Below are 18,109 nucleotides of genomic sequence, written 5' to 3' on the forward strand. Positions count from 1 at the left end.
GGGATAGTGTCAGGCAATTAGATGTAGGAAGTCTGGAAAGGGGGTTAGGTTATGATGGGCTTTGAATGTCAAACAGAGCATTTTGTATTTGATCCTGAAGCAGTTGGAAGCTTCTAGAATTTATGGAGTGGAAGTGGGTGATATGGTCAGACCTGCGCCATAAGCAAATCTTTAGTGGCCGAATGGGGGAGGGATTGAAGTGGGGGCAGCACCCCCCCCAGCAGGCTATTGCAATACAGGATGAGGCCCTGCACCAGGGTGGTGGCAGTATCAGAGCACAGAAGAGAACATGTCAGAGCTGTTGCTAAGGTAAAATCGACAGTCCTTGGCAACAGACTAGATATGGGGGGTGGGGGGGTGAGAGTTAGGAGAGGAGGATGACTCCTAGGTTTCAGCTTGAGAGACTGGGAGGGTGCTGCTTGCCCTCTACAATAATGTGGAAGGAAATAATGGGGGGAGGGGTTGGAGGGAAAGGCAATGATTCGATTTTGAATATGTAAAATTCATTATATTTAAGAATTTAAGATATTTAAGAACTTCAGATCCACCAGGCATTTGGAAACTAGAGATTCAGAAAATAGTGAAAGGATGAGGTAGAGTTAAAAATCATCATTTATATATACATATATATATATATATATATATATATATATATATACACACACACACACACACACACACATATATATATATATATATATATGTTGAGTTTAAGATTTTCTAGTTGAGTCTAGGATATGTACCTGGCATTTGGAATTTCAAGATTGGAGGCCAGCATAGGGATTAAAACAGGATATATAGATATAGCAATCATCTGTGTAGAAATGGTAATTAAGGGTTTAAGGGAAAAGATAATGACTCACTTTTTAATATGTTGAGTTTAAGATGTCTACCTGGCATTTGGAAGTTTGAAATTGCAGGTCTTCAGAGGGCTTAGGGCTATATAGTTAGTTTTGTGATTCATCGGCATGGAAATGATGACAAATGAGATATTGATGAACAGTATTTATCACCATGCCAGAATAGGCATTTAATTAATTGGTGAAGTAGTATAGAAGGAGAAGAGAAGTGAGTGCAGCACAAAACCCTTCGAGACACCTGTGCTTAGAAGGTATGACCTGGAGAGGATCCAGTAAAGGAGAGGTAGGATCGATCTGATAAGGAGAAGCAAGAGGGAGTGGTGCCCCAAATATCTAGAGAGAAAAGAGTGATTGATGGTGTCAAAGGATGTAGAGAGTCAAGAAGAATGAAGTTTGAGTAACGGGCAGTTGAATTCGATTCGGCAATGAGATTATTTAGTGAGGAGTATCAGTGGAATGATAAAAGTTAGAAGGAATTATGAAGAGATTGGGAGGAGAGAAAGCTAAGGCATCAGGAGGTTATCCACAAAGGACAGAAGAGAGAGAGGTCATTGAAGGATCAAGTGAGTTTTTTTTTTCCCCAGGATGGGGGAGACACGGGTATGTTTGTAGGCAGTAGGAAAGAAGCCAGTAGAGAGGGAAAGAGTGAAAAAAAGTGAGAAAGTAGAGATGCCAGAGGGTAATCTGTTGGAGGAGGCCAGATGAACTGGGGTCACTGGAATGAGTAGCCTTGGTAAGAAGCAAGGTCACATCTCTTTTCACGGGAGACTCTGGTGGAAGAGGAGTGAATGGCAGAAAGAATTTGAACTGTAGGAGATGAAGAAGAGTGAGAAAACAAAGTTCGGAGCCAATGGCCTCCATTTTATCTGTAAAATATGAAGCCAAGAGCTCAGCTGGGAGCTGGGGGTGGGGGAGGTGGAAGGGAAGCTGGGGGAGGTTTGTGGAGGGATGAAAAGGTTTGGAAGAGCTGCTGTGGATTATGGGAGAGTTGATGACCCTATTCTCCTTTGCAGGCTCCTTCTTAGCATGTCCTTGTATGTACTCTACTACTCTATAGTGGGCTTCTTTCTTTTCTATTCCCCAGTAACTTCATCAGCTCCTCTGGGTTTTATTTTCTCAAGACAAATGGTTCTCAGGCCTCTTGTCTTCAATCGCACATCTCTAGCTGCCTCTTAGACATTTCCAACTGGATATCTAATAGACATCGTAAACATAAATATATGTAACAAATATGAAAAATATACACTATATAAATACATAATAGGTATATAAAATGTGTAATACATATAAAATAAAAGAGTATACTGTTTTTCTCCCTAACCCTCTTCTTTACTGGACTTATTTATGTCAAGGACATAACCATTTTTCTTATTTCCCAGATTCAGAACCTCAGTTCCTCATTCGCTCACCTCATATCCTTTCAGTTGCTAAATCCTACCCTTTCTACTTTAACAACCTGTTACATCTACCTTCTCACTTCTGACATCCTTTCTTACTTACCTCTTATCTGAACAAACTCAGTAACCTCCCAATTAGTGTCCCTAACTACAGCCTTTCTCCTCTCCAATCCATCCACCACCCAGCTGCCACACTGATTTTTCCAAAGGGCAACCCTGACTGCACCATTCCCTGAATTCTTCTTTTGGATTTTTTTGAATTGAGGTTTTATTGATAGGTTTGTTACATCACCACAATTATGCCTTCTCCTTCCCCTCCCCGGGAGCCATCTTGTATGGCAAATGATATTTTTTAAGAGAGGGGAAAAAAATCATCACAATTAACTGATTGATACATTGAGAAAGTCTGAAAATATGTGCAATGCGTGTTACCTGTAGAACTCTCACCTCTACAAAGGGGAAGGTTGTGGGTGTCTTTTCCTATGAATCCTCTTTCTTTTTGATTGTTATATTTACCTTTGGTTTTTTGCTGTGTTTACATTTATATTTTTATAGTTCCTGTAGATATTTTTTTCTTGGTTCTGCTTACTGTACAGAAGTTCACAAAACATTTTTCCATGTTTCTCTGCACTTATTACACTTATCATCTCTCTCTTTTTTTTTTTTACAGCACAGTAATATTCCTTGACATTCACATACCACACTTTGTTTAGCCATTCTCCAGTTGATGTGCCTGTACTTTTGTTTCCAATTCTTAGCTGTTATAAATATTTTGAAGTAAATGGGGATTTTTTTTTCATTTTTGATAACTTTGTTGTTATTGTTCAGTTGTTTTTCAGTCATGGCTGACACTTTGGGACCCCAGTTAGGGTTTTCTTGGCAGAAATACTAGAATAGTTTCCCATTTCCTTCTCCAGCTCATTTTATGCATGAGGAAACTGAGGCAAACAGAGTTAAGCGATTTGCCCCAGGTTACATATCTGCTGAGTGTCTGAGGCTGGATTTGAACACAAGCAGATAAGTTCCCAACTTCAGGCTTGACTCTTTAACCAATGCAGCTCTACCTAGATGCCTATGAATTATGCTATTCACCTCCAGATAGAGAGTTAATAGAGTAAAGATGCAAAATGAAATACACGTTTTTGGACATCACCACAATTCTACCTATAATGTATTAGTGTATATTGCCTTTTTTTCTTTTTCTTCTTCTTTTTTTTTTTTGCCAATTTTTGCAGTGTATGAGATCAAATCTCAGGGTTGTGTTGCTTTGCATTTCTTTTATTATTAGTAATTTGGTACATTTTTTCATGTGGTTATAAATACTTTGCGGTTCTTCTTTTGATAACTGAATATCCTTTGACAATATGTCTATTGGTAAATGGTGAATGCACAAAACTTATGAAAACCTCTATTTTATTTTATTTATTTTATTACAAAAGAAACGAACATGGATATAGAACCCAAAGAATTCATAATCTATCCAAAAGTTTGCATTTTTATAACAGCAGGCGGAAAAAACACAAATCTCTTCTAAAAGAGGGATGGCATGGAGGGAGGGAAAGAACAGTAGGAGTGGGAAAAGGACAAAACTTCTCCTGAAGGGAAGGCAAGACAAAAGCCACATCTTTCCCCTTGGAAATTGTTAGATTATAAAAATAGAATGATCTGCTTATCTACAAGGGTCCCAGCTGCACAATTAATTTCCCAGTCTGCTTCAGACTTACTGGCACCTGTCTTGACTCCCAAGGACACACAAGGAATCCAGTTTGAAATGCAAACAAAAAATTATGTCAGCTGGAGGGGAGGGGTATGGGGCTTCATTCAGGGCCTCTTGGATATTCTGGGTCCAGTGTTTCTAGAAAATATGGCAACTCAAAAACAAATTCAGGGGACCCTTTACATTATTCAACCACACATACACACACGTTTATATATCTTAAGTAGCAAACTCTTATCAGAGAAATTTGATACAAAGATTTTTTTCTCAATCACTTCTTATCCTAAAAAGTAGGATTATCTATGCAGAAAGAATATATTTCTTAACCATACCTGTGAAATTATATGATCTGTTTCTTAACTAATTTTCTTATAGTATCATCTTTCATATTAAGGTCATACCCATTTAGAAGGTAATTGTGGAGCAGAGTATATGATACTAATCTAAGTCTCATTTTTGCCAGACAGCTTTCCAGTTTTTCCAGCAGTTTTAATCAAATAAAGAATCTTTTTCCTAGGTAATTAATATTTTCTATTCTATCAAGCCCTGGCTCTTATTGAGTTTTATTATTTCTGATGCTCTCTTGTTTAGTCTGTTTCATTGATTTATAGCTTTTTTTTAAAAAATTAATACCAGATGACTTTGATGAATACTTTTATAATCTCTGATGAGATCTGGAAGTGCTATTTCCCTTTGTCCTTTTCATCATTTGCCTTGATATTTGTTTTTCCAAATACATTTTGTTATCATTTTATTAAGCATTGTAAAGTATACGCAGGGTAATTTGGTATCACGTTAAAACATTATTTTCATTTTTGTCATTCAACTTTGTCATTTTTATTATATTGGCATGGTCTAGCCATGGACAATGAATATTCTTCTACACTGAATATTTTTCCACCTATTTAGGTTCTTTATTTCTTTTAGAACTTGCAACTGAATCTTTATTGTTTTTTTTATATGTTTTGAGATGTTGATTCCTAGATATGTTATGCATTTTGTAGTTATTTGGAATAAAAAGGTGGAAGAGCTCTTGAGGGAAGACCAATACTAAAGATGGTCCTAAGGTAGACACCCCCACTGGGATATGTATGTGTGTGTGTGTGTGTGTGTGTGTGTGTGTGTGTGTGTGTGTGTGTGTGTGTGTGTGTTTGGAGATGGCAAGAGAAAGTAGCAGAGGTTCCCCTCACCACCCTCTTAAAAGTGGACCTGTGTTATGCAGTCTCCTTGGGAGATGAGGATTGCAGAAGGGAATAATGATAAAAGTGGGCTGAATTGGTGTTGGTGGGGATGGTAATGCTTATGATTCAGAAAGTATCCTTTTGTGGTCCTTCTGGAGGATGCCTTTGTTTTGCCCTTAGAATGACCACTTTATGTAAGAAATGCTTATTGTATAACTTACTATTATGTAGTGGTAAGGGAGATTCCAAAAATGCTTAAAAGGAGTTAACAGCATTTTGATGCTTATTTTTGGGAAGAAAACAGGCAATTCATCTACCAAAACTTAGCTTTCTTGCATTGGAAGAAATAGGGTTATTTTCTTTTTTTTAAAAAAGCCAATAACCAAAAAATGAAGAAAGCAGAACCAAGATGCCTTATGCTGAAAGTCTTAGTGAAGTCTTAAGCTTTAATAACTTTGGAAATAGAAATTCTACAAAATTACCAAAAAAAAATCATTTGAAAGTTTAATATTTTAAATTAATAAAAGGATCCCCTCTCCTCAAAATTTAACATTTGGATATAAAAAATTAAAAGGACTGATTCAGCTCATGACAAGCCTAGATCCAGGAGATATCGAGTCATGCTTTTTATAATTTCAGAATTATAAATGCCACAGACTCAGATAAAAAAAAAAACATTTGAAAGGTTAATTGTTTAAATGTTGATGTTTCTCAGTAAAATTCAACAATCACCATCTTGTGTAATGCTTTATTCTAGATGATTTTTGTACTTTAACTGCCATTCACTGGCAAAAAGGATTGTATTTGTAATTCTAGACTTAAAGTTATCCAAAGAACAAGTTTTGATGCATACCATCAATTTTGACATGATCCTGGTCACATAGGAAAAAAAAATTAATAGGGATAAATAATATGGCCAAACAAAATTGCTTCCTCTACACCTCCACTGGACTGAGATGCTATCATTCAAAAGGTGTCACTCACACAATGCATAATGACAAGGTGCTCTGTCTTGTTGGAAAATATTGTTAAATAGATATAGCTTTTACAATTTGAGAAAGAAAAAAATTTGGAAATATTGCTAAGTAAGATCCACTTTTAACTATAGGCCTTTCCAAAAAAGGGAGGGGGGCAAGGATTATAAATAGTGCACCAAACATGAACTCAGGGGCTTTCTTTTTTGCTGTCAGATTCCTTGGGACTTTGCCGGGCCCCAAATATGGCAGTCGTGATGATTAACTTTGCCACTTATGTGGAAAACTGCTTCATCAGACAAAATCACTGTCACATCTGCCATTGGAATTTTTCCATTTTTGATGTCATCAGTTGACCGAAGTCTAAACTTGCCTAGAAATCTTCTCCCAAGAGATTTGAACAGCTGGGACATAGGCTATTTGAATTATGTGCATCGTGGTCTTGGGAATGTTCATTTCAGCAAACATATAATGAACTGATTTTGTAGAGACTCTACCCAAATACCCTTTCAGTTTCAGCCACAGTCTTTTCCTTCTCCTGAATTCAGCCAATTTTCATTCAAGTATTAAATTTCTGTGGGAAGCCTCTTTTTTTTTTTTTATAATGCAAAGTGAATTTTCTCCTTTTTTTTCAACTCATCAGAGCACACAGTTGACTTTTTCTTCATTGTCCTCTTCAGAAGAACTGAAGTAAAAATTTAATTTAATTTTAATAATAAATTCATTATTCAAAATTGTCAAAGTTAAATTTTAAATAAAATTAAATAACTAAAATTTCAAATGATTAAAAATACTTTTTTATATCATTTCTATTTCTGAAGTTAATTAAAACGTAAAACTGCACTAAGTGGCAAAGTGTAGGGCCCGGAATCAGGAAGACTCTTTTTTCAGAGTTCAAAGTTGGCCTCAGCCCATTAGCTGTGTGACCTTGCCACTTAAGTCACTTAATCTTGTTGGCCTCAGTTTCCTTAATTGTAGAATGAGTTAAAGAAGGAAATAGAAAACTATTCCAGTATTTTTGCCAAGAAAACCCCACATGGGTTTATGAAAAGTCAAATATGATTGAAAAATGACTGAACAACAAAATTGCACTAAGACACTTGGGATACCTAGTACTTCACTTGTATTCAGCTTATGCCCACATATTATTTTATCAGTTTAAAACATGGATGATTGAAAAGTTTTTAATCTTAAATTTAAAAAAATTTAATTTAAAATCATAAATTGCTGTCTCATTTTTATCCATCAACATGAGGAGCCCCCTGTCCCATCGTAATTCAGTGACCCATTATGGAATGAGTGGGAAACATTATGTTTTCTTGTGATTTGGCTTATGAATCAAGATGCTCCATTTTGTCATTTTCCTATCCCTCTCCCCTTGTTTATTCATTTTTTAAATAAAGGAATAGTGGAGATATTCTAAGTGACTAGTTTTCTTCTTGTGTCTTAAAAGTACATTGTCATATCTTCTCACTGAACTGCTTTATCCCTTGAACCCTACATATTTTCTGGGTTCTTTTTATGAATCCTTACCCCCAGCCTCTTTTTTTAAGTTTTTAAGTAACTACTGCCATTAGAATTTACCTTGTCATCTTCACTCTCCCCGCCCCATGCCAAACTGTATGTTTAGGTTTTTTACCATATGAATCCTGCATTTGTTTAACTGTGTGCTCAGTAAATCTTCCCTTTCCTTAAGGGCTTCTCCTGTGACAAGGTACTGATTTCTTGGCTTCTACTTGGCAGGCACGGGCCCAGCTTCTCCCCTATGGAACAGGAAAGGGTCTTGGCACTTCTGAGAGCAGAAGTGGAACGGTTATCCAGCGAGCTGCAGGAGACAACCCAGGAGAAAGTCCAGGCTGCAACATATGGCCTGGCAGTGCTCGAGGAAAATGCTGACTTGAAACAGAAATATGGGGACTTGGAAACAGAACTAGAGTCCCATAGGCTGGAACTGCATCAATTGAAACAGGTAAACAGGAAACATCTACTCTGAGCCATTAGTCGCCTAGGAGAGGGTAGGAAGTACCTTACCTCTGCCTGTGCTTCTTTTCTGTGTCTGGCTTCCTTTGTGTAAAAAATTAAAAACAGATTTAAAATAAAAACAGACCCCAAATCAAACTTTCTTTAGTTAATCACTTTGCTTAATTCCCTTTGTTGGATTCTTTTAATATATTTAACTTATATATGGAGGTGTTTTTTGAGGGAGAGAATGGTTAAATTTTTCATTTTATCAACTAATTTGTAAGCACTTTAAATAATGCTCGGTTTTTAGCTCTTACTATTCTTGTCTCTTAATGTAAGACATGTCATAGGTATGCAATAACTACTTGCTGATCTGTCCAACAAAAGTATTTTATTTGGAAAAAGTTATTAGAGAAAAAACATCCCTTTGCGTTATGACTTAATATTCTTATACTACACAGTGCAGTACTTTAGTTTTAAATCTCATTTTTAATCTGCCTTCAAAATGGCTGGTTTTTTTTTGTCTTGTAGGCATTAGCAGAATGTCACAGCAACCATAAGCGGGTCACATATGATGGAGAGAACAGAGAAGAATGTTTACTGCTAGAAACCGCTTCCAAGGAGGCAAAGCTGATGGAGAGAATTGAAGAGCTGCAGAATGACATTAAACAAATGAGATTTCTTGTGACTAATACATCCGCTGAAAATGATCGCCTTTCTTCCATAATCCAGGAGCTGAGAAAGGTGTGTGTCTGTATGTCTCTTGCTTCCCTGGGTGTATGGGCACCACTTCAACTTATGTGGGGGATAACTTAAACAATTCCAACACGTTGCCATTGAAAATTCCTGTTATGAAATGCTTTGCTTGCTTAGTCAGTAACCTTAAGTTACCCAGATCTTAACCCCCCCCCCAAAAAAAAGGAAAGAAAGTACAGAAGGGTCTGAGAGCAGCCAAAATAGATGTCATTTAGGTCATGTACTGAAACATGTATACTTTATATACATGAAGAGACACTCATGAAAAACCTAGTGATGGTAATTTGAAACAAAATATTAGCAGCTTTATAAGAGCAGAGAGGAAACAGAAAAATAAACATACCAAAAGACACAAGAACAAAAAAAAAGTCCCTCCAAAAGCCCCATTTAACCAAGAAGCAAATAAATCTGTATATTACAATGGCCTTTGAGTGTATCCAACATCACAGTCTGAATCAGTAATTGGTGCTTAAGGAAAGACCCAAGACCTTGGGAGTCTGGAGAGACCTGGCCTTTAATTCTGGCTCTACCCCTGTGTGATTTTGTCCAAGCCACTTAAGTCCTATATATCTCAGTTAACTTGTTAGATAGGGGTAACTGTGCCTCCTTAAAGGATGTCATAAAGCTCCATAGAGCTTTTTCAAATACCATATAAAAGAGTTGTTCTTAAGAAAAAGTTGTATTTGAAATCCTCTATTTGCACACAAATCCTCTGCTGATTTAATTTTAGAATTAAGTTTTAGATTTGCATCAAAATGATAGAAATAGGAGATTATGGCAGCATAAGAAGAAACACATAGCTCATTCTCTCCCACAATTATTCCAACAAGGTTAAGGAAGTAGTTTTAGCACCACACTACAGAAAGGCTTCCCCCCCACCCCCCTGCACAGAGAGATAGCCAGAGGCCTTTGGGCACTGGAGAGATAGTCCAGTTGGCAAGGTCCTCACAGAACCTTCTTTCAGATGAAATGAGGTTGGGACCTGAAGCAGTGTTGAGGAAAGGTGGAGACTAGGTCCTGAATCTGTGTACCAAGATAAGGAATGTGGATTGGGGGGAGCTTCTAGCTCTGTTTCTCTGACCCTAGAACAAGATTGTGATTTAATTCATAGGCCTGCAGCTGAGTATTCAAAATGGTGAACAGAGAGAGCAGGGACAAGCCTGCAATTGTATTGCTCACAATTTGCACATTCTTCCATCTACTTGATGAACTGTGGTTCTGTCTACTGGAACTTCAACCAGAGGCAAGCCTGCAGTTGTGATGTTCAGAGGAGAGAACTGGGGAGAACTGAAAGTTCGCAATTCCCTGGTATGAGCTGATTTTAGCATCCTTGATAAATACAGCATTCAATACCTGGAGAAGCAGTGTCAGGACCTCACAGAGTACATGTAATTTGGGTTCAATGTAAGACTTGTTATAGGTGTGCAATAACTAATCTTCCTTCCAGAACTATGTAGAGCATGGCCTTTGCACAAAGTCCCAATTCAGGAAGTAAGTTTGCAATGAGTAAACAAACAAAAACTCACTCTAAAGAGCCGTTATGGAGCCAGAGCCATCCAAGACACCAACTCACAACAAGAGAAGAACACCACAACATATGTAAGCCAAAGCCTCAAAGAAAAATTCAGCTTTGCCCCCAACTAAGCAATAAAGTAATAATTTTGAAAATTAAAAAATAGATTAATAAAATTGAAAGCAAAGTCATCATTGAGTTAATAAATAAACTTGAAGCTGTTTTTTAAAGATAATAAAATAAAGAACTAATCTGATTTTTTTCAAAAAGGGAAAAATCAAATAATTGGTATAAAAATGAAAAATATAGGTAAATGGTTAAATAATAGGATCAAGCAGTTTTCAAAGGAGGAAATCCAAGATAATATCAACCATATGAAAAAAAATTGGTTCAAATCACTAATAAAACTAGAGAAATGCAGATTAAAGCACATCTGAGGTTCCACTTCACACTTAAAAGATGGGCAAAGATGATAAAGTGGTAAAGGACAAATATTGAAAGGGCTGAGGGAAAACAGGTATGCTTGTGCATTGTTGGTAAGATTTCCAACTGTTCCAGTCATTCTGGAAAGCAATTTGTGCCATGTCCCAAAAGTCACTTTAAAGGGTAAGCCCTTTGACCAAGTTATATAGTTTATATCCCAAAGATATCAAAGAAGGAAGAAAAAGAGCCATATGTAAAAAGAGAAACAACCCCCCCCCCCCAAAAAAAAACAACCAAAAAAACAACTTAGGAAAGCTTATTTTTTCAAAGTAGTCAAAAATTGGAATCAAAAGGGGTATCTATCGGGATATGGATAAACAAATTATAGTATATGAATGTAATGAAATGTGCCATATGAAATGATAAAGTGGACATTTCAGAGGAAACTAAGAAGAACCTCTGAACTGGTACAGGGTGAAGCATGTCTAGAACAATTTGTGCATTGACAACATTATAAAAAATAAAACAACTTCAAAGGACTTTAAGTCTCTGATCAATACAAAGATAAGGCATGGGTCCAGAAGCCTGAAGGTAAATCATGCTACCAAGGACGTGATGGAGTTAAAGAGACGAATGAGATGTTTTTAGATATGGCCAGTGTGGGAACTTGTTTTGCTGGACTATGCATATTTGGTTTAATTTTCTTTTTTCTTCTTTATTGATGATCTTGAAGAAAGAAAATGGAGGGGAAAAGGAGTATACTAGGAAGGCAGGGTAGGAGAATTTACTATCTCACATGATCAGGGCACATACAATTATAAAAATAAGGAAGGTGGGGAGGGAGGGGGTGAATATTAAATTTCATTTTCAATTTGAAGATGGTAGAATGTGTGTGTTCTAATGTGTTATGTGAACACACACACACACACACACACACACACACACACACAATTTGGTATAGAAGTACATTTAAGACTAAGTACAGTGGACCACTCCTGTAATCTCTGCTAACTAGGGAGGCTGAAGCTAATGGATCACTTGAGCTCAAGAATTTTGAGCTGCGGTGGAGCTAAAGCCAATCTGATGTCTGCAATAATTTCAAAACCAACATGGTGAGTCCCAGAGAGTGGAGGGCTACTGGGCTGCCTAAGGAGAGGCGAACCAGCAGAAAACTTCTATGCCAACCAGTAGTGGTATTGGGTCTGTGAGTGGCCTCTGTACTTTCTGCCTGGTGAGAGAGAAACCTAATCTTAAAACAAACACACAAACATTTATGTAAGTAAATAGGGAACAAATGAGAGTAGGGGTGGGAATAAGGTTGTAGATGGACTGCAATATGAATTAGTCAATAGAAAACAAACTTCAGATCCAGTATCATTGAGGGGGAAGGCGTTTCAAAAGGCAAAAGGAAAGAAAATATAAAAACTTGTGATGGTGTTTAGACAAAGGGCAGAAGATTACATCAAGCCAAGGTCATTAGTCTTGAGTATGCCTTCTCTCATCACCTTCTTTGTAAAAATAATTCAGTGTGGGTGGACTGAGCTAATATGATAAAAATGATTATTCTGCCTAAATTAATCTTTTTCAATGCCATTCCAATTAAACTACCAAGAATTAAGCTAGAAAAAGTGATAAATTTCATTTGAAAACAGATGGTCAAGAATATCAAAGGAATTAAAGGAAAGAAATATAAATAAATGAAGTCTAGCAGTACCAGATCTTAACTATTGTAAAGTGGTAATAATCAAAACTATCTGGTACTGGTTAAAAAGTAGAATGGTAGCTCAGTAGAATAGAGCAAATACACATTACACAGTAATAAGTGATTATAGTAATCTTGTGTTTGATAAACACGATTGTATAAGCTTTTGGGAAAAGAATTCAGTATTTGTTAAAAATTTCTGGGAAAATTGGAAAGCAATCTGGCAGAACCAGGTATAGATGAATATCTTACACTGTTTACCAAAATAAGGTAAAAATGAATACATGCTCTAGATATAAAGGGAGATAATCATAAGTAAATTAGAGGAGCAAGAAACATTTTACCTATCAGATTTATGAGTAAGAAGAATTTATGAATAAACAAGAGACAGGGAACATTGAGATATAAAATGGATAATTTGATTAAATTCAAAAGAGTTTGTGCAAATAAAACCAATGTAGATTAGAAAGAAAACAAAATTGGGAAAATATTTTTGTAACTTTTTTGGGGGGGATAAAGGCCTCATCTCAAATATATAGAGAACTGAGTCAAGTTTCTAAGAATGAGTCATTCTCCATTTGCTGAATGGTCAAAAGAATATAAAAAAAGCAGTTTTTGGAAAATGAAATCAAAGCCATATATAATCATGTAAAAATGATCTAAATCATTTGATTAGAGAGATGTAAGCCAAAATAACTCTGAGGTATCATTATACTCCTATCGAGTTGGTTAAACTGACAGAAGGGGGAAATAACAAATGTTGGAGGAGATGTGGAAAAGTTGGAACATATACACTGTTGGTGGAATTGTGAACTGATCAAATCATTTTGGAGAACATTTGGGAATTATGCCTAGAGTTATAAAACTGTATACTCTGACTCAAAAGTACTACTATTATAACTGTTTCCCAAGATGATCAATTATATTCAATAATACTTATGTTCAATAATATTTATAGCAACATGTTATGTTCAATAATATTTATAGCAGCTTTCTTTTTGGTGGCAAAGAGTTGAAAATTGAGAGGATGTCCTTAAATTGGGGAATGGCTAATAACTTGTGGCATATGATGGTGATGGGATATGACTATGCTGTAAGAAATAACAAGCAGGTTGGTGTTAGAAAAATGGGAAAAATCTTGCATGAAATAATGAAAAGTGAAATGAGCAGAACCAAGAGAATGTTATATACAGTAACAGCAATATTGTTCGAAGAGTAACTGAATGATTAAGCTGTTCTGAGTAATGATCGATCATTCGAATCAACTACGAAGGACTTATGGAAAATGCTATCCACCTCCAGAGAAAGAACTGATATATGTATGTATTTTATGGTTCCACACCTTTCCCCCTTTCTCTCTCTCTTTTCTCTCTCCCTGTCTCTCTCTCTCTCTCTCTCTCTCTCTCTCTCTCTCTCTCTCTCTCTCTCTCTCTCTCTCTCTCTCTCTCTTTGTCTCTCTATCTGAAATGTTGGTCTTTTCTATTGGGTTGGGAGGGAGAGAGGGAAACAATTCAGAATTCTAAATGTAATAAAAATTTTAAAAGAAAAAAAAACTTCAAGAGAATAGGATGAAGGAAAATATGCTATTAATGATCATAACTGTGAACAGAGTAAACTCATCTCTAAAACAGAAAAGTAGAAGAATGGATTAGAAAGCAAAATCTGCACTTGAAACATTTATTCACACTGACTTAAAATAAGAGGCTGGAATAAACTACGCTTCACCTAAACAAACAAGCAAAAATTGGGTATAACAATCATGATGTTAGGACAACAGCGAAAATAGATAAGATTGAAAGAGAACTGAAAACAATATTATGCTCAAGGTACGTTGGTGATGAGCAAGTCACAGCATTTAACATGTATATGTACCAAATGGTACAGCATCTAAACACTTCAAAGAAGAAATAAACAAGTTACAGGGAGAAATAGTAAAAGCACAATAATTGAAGATAATTTCTTTAGAGAAAATGACAACAATAAAGCAACCATTAATTTTGTGATGTAATTAAAATGGTCTTTAGTGGAAATTTTCTCTCTCTAAACTTTCACTGACAAAAAAAAATAGATCAAGATTAGGCGGGAAAAAAAACCAAATAAGTGTGAAAATTGGAATTTCAAAAATCAGAAATTAACAAAGCTGAGAGCCAAACAAAAACACCAAAAATCCCATCCAAGAAGCTGAGATTTTTTTTGGGGGGGTGGGTGGGTAGGGATTATTGGGAGGGAGCAGGATACCACTAGGTAATCTGGGGGAAAAAAAGTAAAATTAGATTGCCAACATCAAATTGAACAAGAAATAATTGAATCTCTGAAGAAAAATGCCAGCACTGCATAGATGTACAAGTGAATTCTATCAGACATTAAAAGAATAAGTAGTTCCAACATTATGTAAATTGTTTGCAAAAAAAGTTAACAATCCTGAATTTCTTCTAGAATACAAATATCTTAATACCTAAATTAGGAGAACAAAAAGAGAAAAGGGAAAACCTATAAACCAATATCCCTGATGATTATTGACACAAAATTTTAAATTAAAATATTAGCAAAGAGACTACAGGAGCTATCAAAAAGATTGTACAGTATGACCAAGTCAGATTTATGCCAAGAATGTAAGAATTGGTTCAAAATTAGAAAATACTAAAAATTACAAGATGCAAAAAAAGCTTTTGACAAAATATACTTTTTTTTTTTTAACAAAAAACTAACCAACAAAAATTAACAAAACTAACACATCACTAACAAGCACAGAAATGAATGAATCTTTCCTTAATGTGTTATATACTATATATCTAAAGCCAAGAGCCAGCAAACTTAAGAGACCTTTTCTTTAAGGTCAGGGATAAAGCTAGAATGGCCATTACCATAGTACTAGATATAGTACTAGAAATATTAGCAATAACAAGACATGAAAATAAGTTGAAGGAATAAGCATAGACAGGGAAGAGACAAAATGATTTGCTCTTTGCAGATGATATGGTATACTTAGGATCAACTTGAGTCAATTGTAGATGGAATCAATTAAATTAATTGAAACAATTCAACAAATTTGCATTATGCAAAATCTATAAAAATTATCAGCATTTTTTTTTTCATTTTACCAACAAAACTCAGAAATTCTGTTCTGAATAATTATAGATTATATAAAATATTTGGGTGTCTTAACAATATGTACTTAGGAACTATATGAAAATAACTATAAACGATAGAAATAGATCTAAGTAACTGGAGAAATACTCATGCTTATGCCATGCCAATATAATAACAGTGACAATACTACTTAATTTACTTCTTCAGTGTCATAACTAAGAGATGGCCTATACAACCAAAAAGATCAAAGAAAGTCCAAAAACCAAAAAAAAAAAAAAAAAAACCCCTCCAAAATACAAAAACAAAGCACCTCCTTTTATTTACAAAAACAAAGGGAATGCTCATTACTTGAGAAATGCATGAATACATTTATATTTGTTAAATGAATAAATGAAATGCTGAATGGAATGGTTTTGGAGAAACCTAAGCTAAAATGGCATGCAAAATGAAGTAAGCAGATCTAGGAGAACAATTTCTGTATTTAAAGAACATTATAAAGACAATTTTGAAAGACTTGAAAACTTGGATCAATTAAATGATCAACTATGATTTTGGATATGAAGCAAACTAATCACCCTATGAAAGAGAGATGATAGACCCAAGATGCAAAATGAAACAGGTTTTTGGATATGGCCACTGTAGGAATTGGTTTTGCCTGATTCTTAATATTTGCTGCAATTTTTTTTTTTGGTAGGGTAAGGATAGCAATCTCCCTTCCCTCTCCCCCAACAAAATTGAACAAAAGGAAGTTTTGAAGGAATCCTAGAGAAGTAACTGCTTTGAAGTTTATATGTTGAATTCGTTATATTTTTAGAAAAATGAGTTTTATATAAAAGATATTCTTTGGTTGAAAGAATATTCTATAATATATTTCTATATAATATTCTATAATATATTTGAAAATGCTCGTTTTATTTGATGATTGTATAGTTCAGAATAAAAGCAAAATAGAATAAAATGATATCTGATTAGATTTTAAAGGCCTTTTTAGCTCTAAAAAGAAATAAAAATGAAGAAAATAATAGGCTTGGTTAAGCAAATTCTCTTAGGGACTATATTTCAGGTATATGGAATTTCCAACATTAGTGGATAAATTATGGTATTTTATAAAATGTTTTTGATTAGGACATTGGGAGTGGGAGTGTTATAACTGAACTCCTCTCTAGCCTTTTCTACCAACAAGTCTGTCATGACTGTCATCTGGGAATAATACAAACCTTCTGAGGGTTTATATCCTTTTAGAAAGGTTTCTTTTACTTTATCCAGGTGATTAGATCATGGATGAGCTTTGTTCCCTACCATAATGCTTATCACCACTAACTTTTAGGTTCATGATCTTTTTAAAAAAATTTAAACTTGATCACCAAAAAAAGAGAAGATTTCCATATATACAGAGGAGCACAAAAAGGATTGCGTATGAAATTGTGGATGTCAGTTTTGTATTGTTTAAAACAACCCACAACTATAAAATGAATTCAGTAAGCTAGGTGGTGCTGCAGTTAATAGAGTGTCAGTCCTAAAGTCAGAAAGACTTATCTTTGTGAGTTTAAATCTGGCCTCAGAAACATAGTCTATGTGACCCTGGGCAAGTCACTTTACCCTGTTTTCCTCATTTCTTCATCTGTAACATGAGCTAGAGAAGGAAACAGCACATCAGTCTAGTATTTTTGCCAAGAAAACCCCAAATGGGGGTCACAAGGAGATAGATGTGACTGAAAAATGACCAAAAAAATATTACTTTCAAAACTGTCCTTATGCTTCCTCCTGCTATTCCTTCTGTTCTCTGCACTTTTAAAATGTCTCAGTGGCACTCTCTATGTTATGTTTTTGGTGTTTCTATTCCTAATTCCATTCCTCCTTTCCCAACAATACTCCCCCAATTAAGAATAGGAAAAAAAACACCTTATAATAAATGATAATCAAGTAAAACATCTATACAGTGATCATGTCCAAAAAATGTCTGTCTCTTTCTGCACCTTGGGTTCATTACTTCTGTTTGTATGTGGGATATATATATATATATATATATATATATATATATATATATTTTTTTTTTTTTTTTTTTTTAGCTGAGACAGTTGGGGTTGAGTGACTTGCCCAGGGTCACACAGCCAGGAAGCGTTAGGTGTCTGAGATCACATTTGAACTCAGGTCCTCCTGACTTCAGGGCTGGTGCTTTATCTACCGCACCACCTAGCTACCCTGGTAATATGCATTGTAGGTCCTTTGGAGAAATCGTTGATCATTGGACTTCTCAACTCTTTCATAGTTGTTTTTCTTTACAATATTGTTGTCTTTATATAAATTATTTTTCTAGCTTCCCACACTTCACTTTACATTAGTTCTTACTTCCTAGGATTCTCTGAAATTACCTCATAATTTCTTGTGGTACGATATCAAGTAATTAATAAGCATTTATTAAATACCTACTATTGCCAGGTATTGTGCTAAGCACTGAGGATATTAAAAAAAAGCAAAGACAATCTTTGCCCTCAAGGAGCTTACAATCTTATTAGATTGTAGGGAGGACAACT

General features: G+C 35.3%; 1 protein-coding gene across 4 annotated transcripts in view; it reads left to right on the forward strand.

The window, feature by feature from the left end:
* The window catches only part of LOC141548985 (protein bicaudal D homolog 2-like), a 39,141-nt gene that overhangs the window by 1,170 nt on the left and 19,862 nt on the right, over positions 1–18,109 (forward strand). For all 4 annotated transcript variants that reach the window (XM_074278333.1, XM_074278331.1, XM_074278335.1 and 1 more), the window contains exons 2-3: positions 7,873–8,098; positions 8,623–8,835. In XM_074278333.1, coding sequence (XP_074134434.1) covers positions 7,895–8,098; positions 8,623–8,835 — 417 coding nt within the window. In that variant the 5' untranslated portion in view covers positions 7,873–7,894. The remainder of the gene's footprint in view (positions 1–7,872; positions 8,099–8,622; positions 8,836–18,109) is intronic.

This window comes from Sminthopsis crassicaudata, chromosome X (genome assembly GCF_048593235.1).
Source record: "Sminthopsis crassicaudata isolate SCR6 chromosome X, ASM4859323v1, whole genome shotgun sequence".
In the NCBI taxonomy this organism is placed as follows: domain Eukaryota; kingdom Metazoa; phylum Chordata; class Mammalia; order Dasyuromorphia; family Dasyuridae; genus Sminthopsis; species Sminthopsis crassicaudata.